Source organism: Aspergillus ibericus (genome assembly GCF_003184845.1).
Source record: "Aspergillus ibericus CBS 121593 unplaced genomic scaffold BO80scaffold_14, whole genome shotgun sequence".
NCBI lineage: Eukaryota > Fungi > Ascomycota > Eurotiomycetes > Eurotiales > Aspergillaceae > Aspergillus > Aspergillus ibericus.
The window spans coordinates 157,096-173,630 of record NW_020292112.1 but is presented as its reverse complement, the minus strand read 5'-3'; the positions used below and the strand labels follow the sequence as shown (position 1 = coordinate 173,630).

The 16,535-nt window shown below is 53.5% G+C and overlaps 7 protein-coding genes across 7 annotated transcripts; all 7 read right to left on the bottom strand.

Moving 5' to 3' along the window:
• Window positions 1-3: 3 nt before the first annotated feature.
• Window positions 4-1,987, bottom strand: BO80DRAFT_501220 (putative cell wall protein). Its single transcript, XM_025724277.1, has 2 exons — window positions 1,588-1,987; window positions 4-1,522 (listed from the first exon to the last, which is right to left on the bottom strand). Exons 1-2 carry the CDS (start codon window positions 1,675-1,677, stop codon window positions 365-367), a joined length of 1,248 nt encoding a protein of 415 aa, XP_025576425.1. The 5' UTR covers window positions 1,678-1,987; the 3' UTR covers window positions 4-364.
• A 364-nt stretch (window positions 1,988-2,351) lies between these two features.
• Window positions 2,352-3,950, bottom strand: BO80DRAFT_39361 (uncharacterized protein). The gene has a single exon (XM_025717262.1). It carries the CDS (start codon window positions 3,670-3,672, stop codon window positions 2,386-2,388), a length of 1,287 nt encoding a protein of 428 aa, XP_025576424.1. The 5' UTR covers window positions 3,673-3,950; the 3' UTR covers window positions 2,352-2,385.
• BO80DRAFT_39489 (uncharacterized protein) lies at window positions 3,757-4,668 on the bottom strand. Its single transcript, XM_025717292.1, has 3 exons — window positions 4,339-4,668; window positions 3,944-4,207; window positions 3,757-3,817 (listed from the first exon to the last, which is right to left on the bottom strand). The coding sequence occupies exons 1-2, from the start codon at window positions 4,472-4,474 to the stop codon at window positions 3,999-4,001; spliced, it is 345 nt and encodes a 114-aa protein (XP_025576423.1). The 5' UTR covers window positions 4,475-4,668; the 3' UTR covers window positions 3,757-3,817; window positions 3,944-3,998.
• Window positions 4,669-5,160: 492 nt separating this feature from the next.
• Window positions 5,161-6,313, bottom strand: BO80DRAFT_39419 (uncharacterized protein). The gene has a single exon (XM_025717278.1). It carries the CDS (start codon window positions 6,020-6,022, stop codon window positions 5,276-5,278), a length of 747 nt encoding a protein of 248 aa, XP_025576422.1. The 5' UTR covers window positions 6,023-6,313; the 3' UTR covers window positions 5,161-5,275.
• Window positions 6,314-7,406: 1,093 nt separating this feature from the next.
• Window positions 7,407-9,427, bottom strand: BO80DRAFT_492694 (dolichyl-phosphate beta-glucosyltransferase). The gene is made up of 3 exons (XM_025723785.1): window positions 8,820-9,427; window positions 7,901-8,695; window positions 7,407-7,834 (listed from the first exon to the last, which is right to left on the bottom strand). Exons 1-3 carry the CDS (start codon window positions 8,934-8,936, stop codon window positions 7,490-7,492), a joined length of 1,257 nt encoding a protein of 418 aa, XP_025576421.1. The 5' UTR covers window positions 8,937-9,427; the 3' UTR covers window positions 7,407-7,489.
• Window positions 9,428-10,038: 611 nt separating this feature from the next.
• Window positions 10,039-12,618, bottom strand: BO80DRAFT_352570 (uncharacterized protein; the record flags this gene model as incomplete). Its single annotated transcript, XM_025715626.1, has 4 exons — window positions 10,039-10,194; window positions 10,252-11,729; window positions 11,790-12,376; window positions 12,503-12,618. The coding sequence occupies 4 exons, from the start codon at window positions 12,616-12,618 to the stop codon at window positions 10,039-10,041; spliced, it is 2,337 nt and encodes a 778-aa protein (XP_025576420.1).
• A 1,704-nt stretch (window positions 12,619-14,322) lies between these two features.
• Window positions 14,323-15,408, bottom strand: BO80DRAFT_39212 (uncharacterized protein). The gene has a single exon (XM_025717206.1). It carries the CDS (start codon window positions 15,034-15,036, stop codon window positions 14,437-14,439), a length of 600 nt encoding a protein of 199 aa, XP_025576419.1. The 5' UTR covers window positions 15,037-15,408; the 3' UTR covers window positions 14,323-14,436.
• Between the last annotated feature and the right edge of the window lie 1,127 nt (window positions 15,409-16,535).

Sequence of the window (16,535 nt, the reverse complement as noted above, 5' to 3'; positions counted from 1 at the left end):
ATTATCAAATCAACTGTTTCACATTATTTCTCTTATTAAAAAAGACAGTATAATACAAAATTCCCTGCAAGAGAAATGCAGACCAGCCAGCAATACCCACAGAACGAAATAAAGTCGGAAAGAAGAAACGACAACCCGAAATAAATAAACAGCCCGTTCCCAACCCGATCCAAGTCCCAGACAATCGGATACCATCAATCAACCAATTTTGTAATAACACATGAATTTGTATAGAGAAAGGAAAGCATGATGATGATGATGATGATGATGATGATGAACAAAGGAAATATCTTTACTAGTGAGTGAGTGAAGATAGGGCGTATCGTATCTTAGCCCGCTTGGTCCCGCGTCGAGGACATGCCTCTTATGCCGCGCACCGGCAGGTATATGCGGGTAGGGCTGAGACAGCGGGCGATGGAGGGATGGGAGCAACCTTGGGCTCGGATTCAGGTGAGTGTTCTGGTTCCGATTCCGGTTGAGACTGAGGATGAGGTTGAGGCTCAGGAGCAGGGGCAGGGGCAGGAGCTGATTGAGGCTCGGGGGTAGTCTCGGGTTCAGGAGAGGTTTCGGGCTGCGACTCGGGTTGGGGCTCAGGAGCAAGGGTAGGGGCAGGGACAGGAACTGGTTGAGGCTTGAGGGTAGACTCGGGCTCAGGAGATGGTTCGGGTTGCGACTCGGGTTGGGGCTCGGGCTCTGAAGCTGGGCATTCTTGGCCGGCTGGCTCCTCGGGTCCTTCGATGGTATCTGCTGGGGGATTGTGGACAGTGGGGGCGGAGGGAGCGGGGGAAGCGGACTCAGAGGGAAAGAATGGAGCTGGGGACGGGGATGGGGACGGGGAAGGGGATAGGGATGCGTGGGAAGATGAGGGAGCAGCCGGAGAAGTAGTGGTGGAGGGAGATGAGGGAGCAGCCGGGGGAGTAGTGGTGGAGGATGTGGGAGGAGCGGGTTCAGAGGGAGAGGATGGTGTCGAAGAGTGGGAAATGGTGGAAGATGTAGTGATAGGAGGCGCAGGAGGCGCAGGAGGAGCATGTGTAACTGGAGGAGCAGGGGCACTTGTGGTCGAGGGAGCAGGAAGGAGATGGGTAGTGGTAGTAGTTGTAGTGTGCGTAGCAGGAGGAGCAGGGGCAGAGGTAGTCGTCTCGATAGGAGGATTCACTGGCGGTGGAGGTGGAGGAGGAGGAGGAGCTACCGTGGACTCGGGGGGGAACGTGGTAGGCGACGTCGTAGAAGTGGTTGAAGTGGGCTCTGGCCGTGGCTCTTCCGTCTCCTCATAGCTGTTGTGGAAATAACTGCCCATGTTGAAGCTGGGACCATCCGGGATGCCGATGTTGTAAGAGTCACCGGCGTCGGTGTTGCTCGACTCACTCGAGCCACCATTGTCGCCGTTGCCTTCATGGTAACTATTGGAGGCGAAGTTGCCAGCGTTGAAGGATGGGCCATCCGGGATGGAGAAGTCCATGCCCGAGCCGGCTTGGGTGTTGCTGTTGAAATGATGGGCCTGTCTGGGTGCCAGGACTCCGTTCTGCAGGATAAGTTAGTTTGATTGGCCACATTTCATGCTCCAGGCACTGGGAGGGATGGGCATACACTGGGGGCAACCGGTGCGGAGAGGACGCTCGGCGGAGCAACAGCCAGCACGAGGCATAGCAATTCCGAAAGGCTCTTGGGGTTATACATGGCCCAGATAGAGAATGGCGTAGTCACTGAACGAACGTGGCTATGGAGCAGGTTGAAAGAGCGAATGTTTCCAGTGAAAGATTGTTGGGAGCTGGCAAAGGTGCGAAAGAATGGACGCTGTGATGGCAGCGGATGGATGCTCTGTCGAACAACATCTCAGTCCGAGAACTGGGGTCTCTTATACCTGCGATGGCGATATCCAAGGGCTCGCACCCTTTCTAGGACGCCAGCATCCCTGACCCGCCATGCAAGGCCCACGAGACAATAACCTCCGATAGCCACGGTGACCTCATGGCCCAAATGATCTGGCCACTCGGTAGCAGACTGCGCCTCCCAAGGTCAACATCCCTTTAGCCGATGAAGGGGAAACCAAATGATAACATGGGGATGGGGCGGGATCCGGCCCCGAGACGGACGCAAGGAGAAGAAAACCATTGTTCGGCTAGATGTGCACTTTACTGTGAAGAACTGAATCAAGACACCCCTAGTCTTAGACAAACTCCCGTGGCTTTAGTAGTTACACATGGTTGTCAATGCATATGCGAAGTGAAAAGAAAAAAAAACAAAAAACGATCACCGTCATATTCATCAGTCATGGTATCCATCCAGAAACAAAGAAAAGCAATCCATTCCGTATAGCCCAAGTCCAAAATCGCATAAGATCCCGTAAACGCTTTAGATCACATGCAAGAGAAGATAAGCTCACCCCTACACTTTTCCGCAGTCGGAATTGCCAAAGGCCGTGCCAAAGTTCGTCGTCTTCTTGAACCGCAATTCAGGCTCCTCCCCCTGGCTTGGAGGCTCGACCTCGGCCGGGATTTGATCCTCATGGCTTCGAGGATACCCAACGATCTGCCGGACTTGATCTAAAAGCTTTTGGTCAACCTCCCGCAGAAAGTCACTGTCGTGTTCTTCCTCGTTCAACAGGGAGAGAGGCCCCTTCAGAGCTGGGTCATCGGCCAAATCCGCAAAATACGAATCGGAGTTTTCTGCAGGCTGCCGAGGCGCTGCCGGAGCAAGGAGCTCGTCCTCGTTTGCGACCTCCTGAGGAGACGGTTGCTCCGTGTCGACATCCCGATCAATTCGAGCCATCGGCGTGTGACCAGCGTTCCTGGTCAGGTTGAACTCTGGTGGGCCAAGCTCCGACAATTTGAGTTTGAAGCTGTTGCGATGTTCAAAAGAGGCACGGCCAGAAAACGATGGAGAGTCTTCAAGTGATGGCGGCGACGGCGGCGTGATTACACGAGCGACTATTTCCGGCGGCAATGCAGAGGATTTGAGCGTAATGCCGTCAAGCCTGCTGTCGAGCCTCTCAATCGGAACAGGCACACACGCGCTCGCGGAAAAGTCGGCGGCGTGCGACTTGGGCGAGAGAGCGGCGTCCAGAGATGGTGCAGAGACCGATAGATTGCCTCCTTGCTCCGGGGACAGGAGACCCTGGAGGTCCGTCTTCTCCAAGTCAGGAAATACTCTTGTGGGCCTACTGCCAGGGCTAGAACCCTCCCACACTTGGGCACTCGTGGGGTGAGGATGATCAATAGAGTCTGCTAAAAGCGGGCAGCCGAATTGATTTTGAAATGCAGATGTTAATGCATAAGATGCAAAAGCACCGGTCGGGGCCGTACTATTAGTAGCGGCGGCCCCTGTGGATCCCCTGCCCTTGAGCAACGACTCCAGTTCGGAGATCCTCTGATTTAGTAGTGCCCGTTCATTCTGCCATAATTGTCGTTCCTCATTGAAGAGTTTCCTCTCAACCTCGAAATTTGCACGCTGGCGATCGAGGAGCGACCGTACTTGTTGGAGGTAATCCGCACTTACTACCGAGCAAGTGGCCCCTTTGGCATCGGGGTCTCGGGCATAATGTGATCTTGAATCAAGATGAGTGTCCGGCACTGACTGGGTCCGACGGACGGGGGTCGGGGTGGGCGAGAAGCGAACCTCCTTGTAGAGGCTGCCATGACCATTGGGGGATTTGGTGGCGGTTGCTGGTTTCATTTTGACTGTGTTGCTGAGACACTTCAGGGGCGCTCTGTGGAGGGTTAAATCCCCCTCATAAAGGGATGGAGAGAGGGGTAAGGGTAAGGCGAAAAGATCGAACAATTGGGAGCAGTGGCCACAACGTGAATGGTTTAGTTCGATGCTAGACTAACGTCAGCTGCCACCATTCACAGCCGAGCAAGAGCAGCATCACCGTGATAATCACGCGTGGAGCGACTCAAAACGACAGGTAAGAGGAACCGGGGAACCACCACCAACGGGTACCTACCACAGTGGCGAATGGGAGAGGGATCGGTGGGGGGGCGACTAGTCGTGCGGCGTGGTCAATGGAGCGTAGATAAGCCTCCGATGGGGAATGTTTGGGCGGTGCCTGAAGCAGAGTTTTGAAACGCAAGGCGAGGTGCTGTGTTGCTTGGTGCTTCGTGGACCAAAGATGTTGCTGGCCGCAGGCGACCAAAGGACGATGGACAAGTGGACGATGCGCTTGACTTGCAGAGTGCAGTGAAGGGTTCACAGCATTTATCAGGCGGGCCTAAGGGACGAGATTATTATGTCAACCTCGCAGACCGAATGATGATTGATGACAAGATGGAAGCTCCACCCGAATGCGGGGAGGGGGGGAAAAGCCGAAGTAGATACAGAGGAATGTGGGTGTAACTATACCAGGATTCAGGAGAATCAGGGCATCGATCTCGTGGATTGGAGTAGAGAGCAGGCCAGGATGCCCTAGACTAGGTCGGAGGTCGAGAAAAGACTGAGGAGATGGGGGTAAAAAAAAAAGGAGAGGTAGAAGAGACATGGATGCAAAGGCACAAACAAACGCTGCTTCTTGAACAAATCCCACAAACCGCAACCTGAGGCCGACGATCACGAGGCAGCATGACGTTATGCCTCTTCCTCTCCCCGAAAACGAAACGGTGACTTTGCTGCTGCTTCCTCACGTTCTTCTTGGATTCTTCGATTTACTGGCCCCTCCCCTTCCCCTCCCAAGCCCCAGCTTATGATTTCATGGTCCAGGCGGGACAATGAATGCTCATCATCTGGTACGTCCAGCAGACGGCCCGATCTGAAGCTAAGCAGGACACTAACCGAGGGGCGGCAACGGTGCTACTGCCAGCTGCAGTCAGCCATCTTCATACATTGGACTATTACCATGTCACATAACTAGGTTGCAGCCGAAGACCATGAATGACCTTGAATGACAATGTGTGGAATTTCCTCAATAAACAACAGCACCAGACCCCTGAAGAATCAAACAGAAAACACCCTTCTAATGCAAACCCATTGCTGCCAGCCCGTTTGCGACCAACTCCATTCTCCGCGCCCATTCCTCCCCCAACTCCAACTCGACATTCCGCGGTGATTGGCATTCGAGGTGTGGAGCACCTTCAGGCTAACAGAGTCTACTGTGTACACAATGAACTCTCTTCGCACCGATCTCCCCAAACGTCATCCTGCAGATGATAGTCCTAGTGGGTATCTTATCGGGAGGAGAAGTCCCTCAGTCGGAAGAAAAAAGAAAAATGGCTGGACAAAGTGAAACGCAAAAATTACTCAGGTAAACAGATCAGAAGAGGAGAGAGACGAAAACGCCCAACTCCTATGCAACCGAGAGCTTCGCTTGAGACGCCCGCGTCTCGGCCTGAAGCATCTTCTTCGCATCGTCCATAACATGCTGGTGCATCGATGGCAGAGGGAAGAAATGGAGATCCTTCTGCAAGGCTCCAAAAATGGTGGCCAGATACCAGATTCCCCGCGCCGACGATTCCAAGTTCCCTACCGCAGCGGAGGGGAAGTAAAAGCGAGGATCTAGATAGAAGATGGTGCTGGTCCAATTCGGCAGCTTCTCCATCAGCATGCGCGCAGCGGCCTTGTACTCTTTCAACGTCCGTTTCGGCACGCCTGTTTGTGAGTGGACGAAAAAGAAGATCTCAAAGCCGACGCTGCGAATGCGGTTGCGCGCCGTGGCACTGATCGTGTCCAGGAAGGCGCCCAAGCGGTCGAGATTGAACGAGTTCAGGAAGAAGAGCGTGTTCTGGGAGTACACAAAGTCCTCCACCTCGTCGTGGATCTGCCGATTCACCGAGAGCAGGCTGCGAACTCGACCATTCTCGCCCACCCAACTGGGACACATCGACAGCGCTCGATATCGGCCCCGCGCCGTGAAGACGTTCCCACGATCGTTAATCACGATCATCGGCCGGTCCATGAATTCGTTGGGAACTTCCAGCGCATATTCGTAGATCATGAGCCGCAGCTCGAGCGGTAATCTGAGAAAAGACGATTGCCCGGTCGTACTCGCCCGGGGAGCATCATCCGGATGCTCCAGAAGCCGCGGAATCCCCATTAACGCAATTCAGCTCAAATCGAGTCGCAAGACCAGTTGTTCGGTAAGGTGTATATACTAGCCCACGCTAGCCCGTAGTCCGTTCTTCAGAGTCCGTCAAGATCCACTCAGATCAACGACCATAGTCCGATAGCATATAAAAATAGCAGATGTACTCCGTCGTCAATCACTAAATCCCAACCCCAGAACCAGAGAAAGAGGGGAGGGGGAAGTATATAAAGCCGACGCACGACGTCAATCCCGACCAAGCCGGCAGCAGCGTACACCAAACAACTTCTGACTGATGACCGACACACACAGTGATCAGGTTATCTCTGCCAAGGCATATATCTCACCATACGACACAAAGAGGATTGTTCCGACACAGTAGATTCCAAAAGCAGTAAGCAATAAGCAACACACCCAAGAAACCACAACAGAAAATAGAATCAGAAAAGAGGAGAACAAATAACCCGAGGACCGGATAGCTAGCAACTAGCAACTAGCTAGGTAGGTGAGGTAGTTAGGTGGATGTGCCCGCCTCGTTTCTGCATGCAAGTTGCCAGCCTGTCTGCCTGCTATAGTTAATAACCGAGGGTATGTATGTACCTCGTAGCAGCCCCCAAACAAAAAAGGGGAGGGGGTGAGGCGCAATTCGTTGGACAGAATGACAAATGGAGAAATCAATTCCGTAGGCAAGTAAGAGTAATAAGTATCAGACCACCCTCTTCTCTCTGTTTCTCACATCGCCTCACATCAGTCCAGTACATGAAAAATATTTTTTATACGCCGTACAAGAAAAAAAAAAGTTTAAAAGTAAAAGTAAAAGTAAAAAAATGTTGAAACGGGGACCCGGGCCAAGCCCGACCGATGAAAGGAAGGATTTTTCCCATTCTCTCTCTTTTTTTGATTTTTGATTTTTCTTTTTTTAAAATCGAAACTTTATTATTATGGTGCTTTCTACGAAGGAGGATTGGGAAAATTGAGAGAGAAAGAGGCTTTCGGGAATAGCCGTTCGGGTTGGTTCCGTTTTGTTACTACACAGTAACATAGTACTTACTATGTATGTGGTTCAGTAGTCGAACATACTACGTAGGTGTGATCATGCACAATTTGTTCATGTCTCTGACTACTGTGTACACCCTGGCACTGAAGACTCAGTACTATGTAATCCCCCCTTATGTCTCAAGACGGGGCATTGACCTAGCAACGGAAGGATTGGCCGTGAGTTTGGCATGATTCCCGAGGGGCGTGTTCCGCCTCTGATGCAATGATCTAACGGGCCGGTTTCTGGATTCGCCACCGCGGATGACATGCCAGGTCTCGTGGTGTCGGAGCGGACGCTTCCAGGATATCAGGGCATGTGGTTGGACTTGAATGGGGAAAGCAGGATAAACAATGCAAATGTACTATATACTATATTGCGGGATCGGCCGCTCGGTCTCGGTCTCGTTCTCGGTCTGGGTCTTTTTATAGAGCGATACATCATCAAGTACGCCGGTACACGCCAAGCATCCATGCCGCTCGCAGAACTGCCAGTCCCCAGGCCATGCCAATGCTGTCGCGGAGCACGTTCAACTTGCTGCCGGTGACCTCTCTCCATCCTACGGGCACCTCCGCGACGGGAATGTCGGCAAACTCGGCGAGCATGAGCATCTCCACGTCGAAGATCCATCCCTCGGAGTGCATGTAGGGAATAATATAGGGCAGTGAGGCCCGGGAGAATAATTTAAACCCACACTGGGTGTCCTTGATCGTGGCCGTCTTCGATGGCGTCAACAGCCAGAGGATCAAGTGGAAAGAATGCATGAGGAAGTTGCGCAGTTTCGAGCGCTATCGCGTGGAATCATTGATTAGCGTTCAGCCATTTGCCGCGGGAAGAAAGCTAGACGAGCATACCTTGACCACCGCCTCACTACCGACCATATGCGCCCGAGAGCCAACGGCCACACCTCGCCCTTGCGCATCCTCGCTTGTCTGACAGGCTGCGACGAGCTTCCCTAGATCCTCGAACTTGCTCGCCCCGTCGGCATCCGCAAACACCACATACTGACCACGGACATGCCGCATGCCATGGGTGACTGCTCCACCCTTACCCCTGTTCTCCGTCAGAGTCACCACCCGGATAGTCCCGGAAGGGATGCGAACTCCCTCATGCGTCCCCGGAGTCCAAGGACCAGCGTAGCCCTTGGGGTGCATCGAGAGTTGGTGATCCCGAGCAAAGGCGAACGCTATTTCCTCGGTTTTGTCCTTGGATCCATCGGAGACAATGATAATTTCCCAGCCCTTGCTGTCGTGCACCGGAAGATGTGCGGCAGTCCCGTTTGCATGCCCGTTGGCCGGTTTCCGCTGACGCACTGCCTTCTCTGCCGCGGTGGTACCAGCACCATTGACGGAGTCGGTTACCGTCCCATATACCTTTTCCAGGTAATCCACTGCCTCTTCCAGCATGCCTCCCAGACGGTCTTCCTCATTGTATGCGGGTACTACCAGCGATATGAACAACTCGGCGTCCTCCATCGAGGAGTGGTCGAGGATCCGACCGGGACGTTTTTGAGCGTCCAGGGCATCTTGCCAGCAAGGTAATTGCAGTGGCTCCGTGATCGACCCATCTTTCAAGAGTGTACGGTATTTCTTCTCCTCAGGAAACGGTTTCCGCGGGACCGGAGCGACGGTATAGAGAGTGATGTAAATCTGCGCAACGTAGAAGAGCCAGTCAGTTAGCGGGGTCGTCACGATCGCATGGAGAACACGAGCAGCCCTGTCCACATGGACAGCGGGCGCGAGAAGAACTGAGAATCGTAGAGCGCAAACCTACCAGGACAAAGAGTCCAGAGAGCGTTGCAACAAAGGCGACGAGCAAAACCGAGAGCGGGACGCTGGCTAGGAGCTCCGCGCAATGCAGGCAGATGCCGGACAGAGTTTCTTCAGCCATGGTGAAGATTATCGACGTCGGACGAGGGGCCAGATCGTCTCGAGCGGATGGAAGATAATTGCGGGGAGCGAAGTGGCCAGCGTAGTATGTAGGAAGGGCGAGCGGGCGGGAGGGAGTGAGCTCGGTGCTCAATGGGATAGAGACGATCCGTTCGGTTCTTGGCCAGCCATGCGACACGGAACCTGCCTGAAGGGAGACTCAACTAACATGGAGGGAGGAGCAGTAGGTAAGTAGTCGGAAGTCGTCGTCGGGAGGGAACCGGACAGATTGACGATAAGACGGGAGCTACTGCTAAGTCAGGAACTACGATGTAGTTAAGTGGAAGGGGAAACGTGGTGAGAGCGGAGATAGGCACTGGCAGCACCGCCGGCAGACGCGTTGCCGTCGCCAGCTTGGCCCGCGCCCGCCTCTCATTCGTCCCGCCGGCCCACGCCTGGTTTGCATGCTCCACCGGCTCTTCCCGAGAGAGTATCTCCGTCCGGACACTCTACAGTGGACATACTATCCATCGATGTGCGGCCTACGTACCGAGTATGCACCTCGACCCATGGACCGAGAGGAGCTACCGATGATCACAGAAAGCGGCTAGGGCCCGTTTTGGTATTGACTGGTCTTTAATTAGATTCCCGCTGTCCATTCCCTTTCCACCAGATGCGCGTGGTTCCCACGCGAAATCTCTGCCCCCCACCCCCTTAGGGAGGATTCACCCGGATAATACATACTGCCTGAGGCTCGGGGCTGGCCACCAGACAAGCTGCGGAAGAATTCAGCCCACCCGGGGGCTTGCAGTGTCCTTCCACGTTGCCCGTGCTTCGTCCATCATGGCATCGCCTATGTTAGGCCTCACGATGGACGTCAGCAAGCTTGCTGCCAGGTGAGTGCCTCGGCAGGCTCATATGAATGCTGGTTCGCCACCAGATCAAAAGACTGCGGTCGCTGTCTTCTTACAAGATCCAGCTCTCTGGGGCATCATTCGATCGTGTTGAGGATTTTGCTGTCTTGTCTTTTCGACTAGCTCATCCAGATAACGACACGTGGCAGTCCTCGATATTCAGCAGCTCCCAAACCGCAGTTACTCCTATTTCGGCCAGTCTGGCCGTGATCAAGTGTCATGCGTGCCTTTATCCGCATCGGCCTGCTTGACTTCACTTATTTTTGCAAAAGGATTGTGTTCCTCGGCCATTTTCTCCAGTTCCAGGGCAAACGGGGTCACTAAAAACGTGCGCGCGGTGAAATCATATGTGATCCAACGTTCAAACTGTCCGTCATCAGCATGGTTCTTGAAGGGTAAGTTTTATTTTCACAGGAAGCTTACCATAGCAAGCCGGATCCCCAGCCATATGCACCGGTACATCCTCGTGATATCCCGAGACGGCGGCTCAATGTTCCTGCCATCGCCGGCAGTAGGTGCGTTGTCGAAGAAACCAGAAGGATAAAGGCATTGGCTCCAGAGCTGGCCTCGGAGCAGAAAGTCTTCTGCCACCCAGGTCGTTTCCTCCGAGATAGGGAATTCGTCCCTTTCGGCGATGTTGGGTTTGATATAGCTCCGGAACAAAGCGTTGAGAAACACGACGAGTTTTCGCCAGGGTACGGCCATCTCCACCCGAGACATACCTCGTGGAGTAAGAGCCAGGCACCAAAGAAATGCGAGCGACACATGACATGCAGCGTACACGTTTCTATCCGGGACTCGATCAAGAATCACGGACAGGGTGTGGAAAGTAAAGAAAGATCCATAGAAAAGCAGAGGCGAAGGATTCGTCGAGTCCCGAGAGGAGAGAAATTCGGCTTGCACGGCCTGAAGGTCTTCAGTGGGAATCCAGGAACTGGCAGCGGAAGCGTAGACCTCTTCAAGAGAACCGGGTTGCGACAGATTGGTCTCGAGGAACTCGGGGCCCAAGTAAGTGTCGGCGTTACCATATTCCAGCATGGCCGCAATGTTGCAGGCACACATAAAGAATCCCTGCAGGCGGAAGGCGGCGCCAATTCGGCCTATGGTCTGACTGAGGAGTGATGCAAACGTGTCGACCGACTCCATCAGACGATCTCCAACGTCTCCCGTGTACAGGTAGCCATGCGCAGCGACAAAAGCGCCGACCAGTGGGAGACGATGGATCGCTTGGGGACCTCTTAAGAACGGGTTGAATAAGAGGAAGATGCTTTCGCGGGTACCTGCGAACGGGTGGACACTGACCAGCGATCTCGTGTAGTAGAACAGCTGCTGAGTGACATCCGGCCGAGCTAAGACTGCGAGGTGGTGTTGGATTCGCCCGATGTTGGGGTTTCTGTCTGCAGCTTGGTTGAACCAGTACCTTGCAATACCCGCCCAGGATTCACGTTCGCGGAGGTCGGATTCTTCTAGGGCCATCCGGTATCGCGAGAGATCTCCGAGACACTCGATCCAGGTATCTTTGAAGGCTGGCACAGATTCAAGCATGAGTGTAAGCATGGAATATGCGTAGCAGATGAAGCTTAGCATGTGCTCCAAGGATTCGGGAAGCCGGCAGTGCAGCGTTTCCAGCAATGAGTTGACTCCAATGCGCCACAATCGCGCTGGCATGTTATATTTTTCCGCTAGGCGCTGCAAAGCCGAGGTCGCCATGGGATGTTGGGAGCAGAGGAAGAAATCGTGGTACTCCTCCAGTAGCATTCCGTGAATTCCAGTCAATTGCTGATACTTTTCCTGACTTATTGTGGACCATTCCGGCGCGTCCTCGTACCACTCCTTGCATTTTTTCTCCGCCATGACTATCCCGGCATAGATAGCTCGGACATCTTCAATCAGTTTTTCTTCTGTGCAGAAATCAGAGTCAGTCTCTAGCTGACGGATAATCCCATATGATGCTGATGTACCTCCGGATGTCCCCACGACCGGGCCACTGAAATTCTGAGCATTGCTCAACTGTCTCGCGGACTCCTGGCCATAGCTCAGACCATCTGCAGATTGCTGCGAGGCTTCGGAGACGGAGGCCATTCCTTCTGGACTGACGCCTGGGTTTAGGGGCGAGGGGGCGTCATTCACGATGGGACTGGAGCAAGGAGCTTGAGAACGAAGCGGGGATGGATGGCCGTCATTACTACTTCCAGCCATGCCGTCCGCCATGCGGACGGGATCTCTAGGAAGGCGAGAACTGTAGAGAGTCGGGCTAGCCCGACCCATTCGACCTTCAGCTACTGCACCGCTCGATGGATGAGCTAAATCGGTGCCAGACCGCCTCCATTGCTCCTGCCACGCTTGACGACATCCATTCGGCACATTGGACGAGGCAAGCTCGGCCGCCTGCTCGCTCACGTCATCCGAGGCAAAATCATCCGGGACAGCGCCACCAGAGTCGCCTCTCTTATGGGAAAATGAGGCACTGGCAGAATGAAATGCTCGATTGGTGGTTGACGACCCAGCCGGTGAGCCAGCGTCTGACACCAAGGGTGCAAGCAGCTTCCTGCGGAGGACGTTAGAAGTGATATTGAAAGAAGTCGAGGTTATTTAGGTACATGTGGCCGATGCAGGCCGGTAGCAAGGCAGACCAAAAAGGCGAACAGGGCGGGAGATAAACGGAGCGACTCACTTGGGAAAAGAGGTATCAGGATCGATGTCAGGGCGAGAGTCTAGGGCTGGGCTGGCAGAAGCCCGATCTTGATATGGAGTCATTTGGGGGTTCCGGCCATCATTTCCGTCGCTCATGGTATTGGCTGCCGTAGGGTTATGTAACACGTCATCTGACCCGTATCAGCGTTTTGCTTAGCACCGGGTTGATAAGCGATGCCGGTGGAGATGATGCGACAGTAAAGTAAGACTGGTGGTAGTGGAAGCGATTGTGGCAGTGGTTGTGGAGGGGTGTATCTCTTGATAGAGAGACTAGACGAATGTGCGCCAGCGGTATGAGATGGACATCAGGCTCAGGCGTAAGGGGAGGCTGACGGTGACGGTGACGGGCGAAAGAAAAGCAAAACGAAAGCGAGAGACGGCAGGAAAAGGACCAAAACGAGCAGGTGGCAACCAGGATGGAACGCAACAACGAAGCGCCTTCTATGTTCGGTCTTAATACCAACAAAACTCTACAATAACATCAAGGCTGGGGGAGGAAAGCGAGGGAGGGAGAGGATACTCACTAGGACACGTTGGAGGGTCCGGGAGGGATTATTTATGAGGCAGATGACATTTAGGTTCTTTAGGCAACTAACCTCATCTCTGCCTAGGAAAGAGAGTGAGCAAACCGGTTAGGAAAATTGCGCACGAACACCGGAAGGACGGATTGATAGTCCAACCCACCGCGGCGTGATAGTAGGAAGGCTAATTCCCTGAAGAATGGATAGATCGAGAAGGTCAAATCGCGGAGAGAAAATGCGACTAAGATGAAGGCGGAGCAGGAGCAGGAGCAGGAGCAGGAGCAGCAGTAGCAGGAGCAGCAGCAGGAGAGGTACATACGTACCGGAGAGTAGTAGTCAAGTCAGTAAGTAGCAGGCAGGTTGTCGTCGAAATCAGTCGTAGTTAGATCGTTTCCGTGGGTTTGACTGGTTGTTTTTTATTGTTATTATGATTTAGGTTCCTGTATTCGGTATCGATCGAGGGGCACCCATCCTCCACTTGATCGTTCAGAGCAGGCGGACTGACTGACCCAGTGGTACTGGACACTTCCATACAATACTGCGGGCGGCTTGGCTGGCTGACTGGCTGACTGGCTGACTGGCTGGCACGGCATGGGAAAGAGTGCATTACGTCTGAATAATATGATTACAATCGGTGGAAACCGTTTCATAGCGGTAATCTTCCGGTAAAAAAGATCAATGATACCTGGTACGGTCCCGTTGCCCGCGTCGGTAGCCTGACGATTCCGGGCAGTTGCCTCGTCGGCTTGTCCCACTCACTGATTCGATGTGGCCGGGGGTCTCCTCTCCCTTCGAAGGATCAACCTGGTAATGCCAAAGGTGATCAGCTTGGGGCCTCGAAAATCGATCCCGATCAGTCTACCTATATCATTCCATCCAGATTCTTCCTCCCAACTCCGAATAGAACCGCTTGGCGTGGCGAGCCCTTCAGTTCGCCACAACCTGTGGCGCGGAATGCTACTACTCCTACTACCACCACTACTAATTCCATACACTATACCGACATTCTGAATGGCCTCGACAAAGTCGAGAGGAGGCTCGGGTGCTACGTACGGGCTTGGAGATCATACCAGACGTGTCCACCCTTTTCCCGGGATCTCCTCTCTCCTTGTTCATTGCTCATTCCCACACTCCCCCTTCGCCAACACCCACGAGGGCCGTGCTAAACTTATCCTTCTTTGCTAATTCAATAGTTCCACACCGATCTACCTCTGAGAGCTTGCCTCCTAGTCCTAGGAGACTCGGCATTGTCAGACTGCTCAAGTCGGTCGGTTTGCGATGTTGATGCTGGGACCCGACGATTTGGGAAGAAGCACACTTGCCGGAACTCCTTGCATGCAGCAGCCCGCGGGCATACTTGACTCGACCCTCATCGCCACTTTTTCCAACAAGCTTAAATCCAGGAATGAAGCTGCTGTTGCCCTTGCTTTATAAGGTGTACACCCCTTGACGAATCCACAGTTTCTCGAAACCTGCGCCCACGCGGTGCTACTGGAACCCCTCCAAAACCACGGATGCAACTGCTGGTCGCCTGAGCGGCGCTTAACCTCCGATATGTTTGATTTACCGCGCAAGGCTGCTGTTGACAGCGTCGAGCCCGCATGCCCATTGGGAAACGAACGAATCGCTGCCTGACTGGACCATTGCGGTGCTGCCCGGATTTTGTCAGGACCCCTCCAACCCTGGACTCTGGTGCCTTTCCCCCCTTTGGTCCACTCCCTTCCCAAGCCCCTCGGAGGCGACAAGCCGGTAATGGTCTAACCGCGGATCCCTCTTCGCCGGGTATGTACTGAAAATACCAAATAATCGGGCCTGCCCTTGCATGGACACCGCTACTTTGGTTCAGCTTGGAACTTACATAGAGTTGGTGACACTCTGCAAAGCACAGCAGACATCTGTGTGTAGGGACCTTAGAATAAGTCGGCCAATATCGAAGTAGGTGCACGAGCAAGGCTACCGGCTGACTCTGGGGGGGCTGCCACATCGTTCTCATACCGACGGTAGCTTGTCAATAGTAAGACATATCGCATGTGGGGACATGAATCGCGATCAGCACGCCACGTTCAACGTCCGAAAGGCTTAAAGATTACCAGGTATGGTCCAGGGTTTGATCGACTAGCCGCCCCAGTGAGGCTGGTAGTTTATCAGCTAGTCGTGTGGATCAGTCGTATAAGAGTGGGACGGTCTGCCTCTTACCTCGAGGTCGTGCCATATACTTATGGCCTCATCTCTATCAGCCCGGGCCAAGCTGGAAGAGTCGGATTGCGATCGAACATCTGCCATTGGTGTCATCGCCCTTGGCCCGCGCACGACTGCTGTGGCCGTCGTATAGATATAGCTCAGCGTGGTATATGTCTGACATCAGCCCATTTTGCGACTTGAGCCAGCTCCTGCAGATGTCAGTGCCTAATAGTAGGGGAGTTATGACCTGCCCGTCTCCTAATTGCTTGGGTCTGTCCGCCTGACCGATATTGGGCCAAAGGAGGGGTGCACCGTGCAGAGCTGGCCAGGTCTTCTGAGATCACATGGCGACCTATATCTGATATTCATGGTAGCACACACCCCTCCAGCTTGCCACCCAGCGCAGAATGACCTGTCACCGCAACGGTATCCTTAAGAATCGCCGGTCCCAGATCCGGACGAAGAGATCCCATTGGGGGCGGACCCTTTCCCCAGAGCGGTGGTATTCAACGGGGAGGTGAAATCGACTATCCTTGCGTGCTCGATGCGGAAGGGGGATGGAGACAGTCCAGAGTCATAGCGCAGAATCGATGATATATCAATCAGCAAGGGTTCGAGAAGATCCTAGAAGGTCTCTCACATGGTGTACGAAAGAATCCCGAAGGGGAGCTTCTAGAAATCGACACATCTCATATGATGTCTTAAGCCATACACCGTACGGAGTATGGAGTAGGGAAGTCCAGATCCCTCATAAAGCTGGCATGTCCGAGGTAGGGTCTTTTTTAGAAGATCAAAGGTTCAGCAATTATCACCTAGAGAAACAGACTAGTTTGTACTCCTTTTCGTCTTGTCCTGTTTCAAGCCTCTATTTCAATTTCTTCGGCTTCCATAGAGTTGCTGAATGATCTTTAGCTCTTCTGATAGACAGCCTAGACATGGTGGCTGCATCTGACTGTGCTTGCTCACCCAACATCATGACAGTTGTGAGCTCTCAAGAGAGAGATGGCTGCGAGGGATTCTAGACTATAGGACGAATTGACAGGACCCCCTAGTTCCCCAGAGAATGAGTTATTCATCAGTAACGATAAGGTAAGCCATGCAGTGGACCCTGTCTGGGGATGAGATCGGCCCCATCCACCCGGGAACAGAAACCCCCAGAGTGCTCCGTACTCCTTTCCTACTCCGTACTCCGTACGGGTACCGGGAATCCCAATCGAGCCCTGCACAGTGCATCCATGTGTGTCACATCGTGTTGTTTGCTAGTTTGCCCCCTTCCCTGCCCTAACCTGCAGGTGTGTGCAGACTAGCTCC

Bases quoted from the DNA above. Each gene is read 5' to 3' on its own strand.
- BO80DRAFT_39489 (XM_025717292.1), bottom strand. From the start codon at position 4,474: ATGTCTCTTCTACCTCTCCTTTTTTTTTTACCCCCATCTCCTCAGTCT. The intron at 4,208-4,338 runs GTATAGTTACAC...CTCGTCCCTTAG, and splicing joins CCTGATTCTCCTGAATCCTG to GCCCGCCTGATAAATGCTGT.
- BO80DRAFT_39361 (XM_025717262.1), bottom strand. From the start codon at position 3,672: ATGAAACCAGCAACCGCCACCAAATCCCCCAATGGTCATGGCAGCCTC.
- BO80DRAFT_492694 (XM_025723785.1), bottom strand. From the start codon at position 8,936: ATGGCTGAAGAAACTCTGTCCGGCATCTGCCTGCATTGCGCGGAGCTC. The intron at 8,696-8,819 runs GTAGGTTTGCGC...TACGTTGCGCAG, and splicing joins TCTCTGGACTCTTTGTCCTG to ATTTACATCACTCTCTATAC. The intron at 7,835-7,900 runs GTATGCTCGTCT...TCCACGCGATAG, and splicing joins GTAGTGAGGCGGTGGTCAAG to CGCTCGAAACTGCGCAACTT.
- BO80DRAFT_39212 (XM_025717206.1), bottom strand. From the start codon at position 15,036: ATGAGAACGATGTGGCAGCCCCCCCAGAGTCAGCCGGTAGCCTTGCTC.
- BO80DRAFT_39419 (XM_025717278.1), bottom strand. From the start codon at position 6,022: ATGGGGATTCCGCGGCTTCTGGAGCATCCGGATGATGCTCCCCGGGCG.
- BO80DRAFT_501220 (XM_025724277.1), bottom strand. From the start codon at position 1,677: ATGTATAACCCCAAGAGCCTTTCGGAATTGCTATGCCTCGTGCTGGCT. The intron at 1,523-1,587 runs GTATGCCCATCC...CTTATCCTGCAG, and splicing joins CCGCACCGGTTGCCCCCAGT to AACGGAGTCCTGGCACCCAG.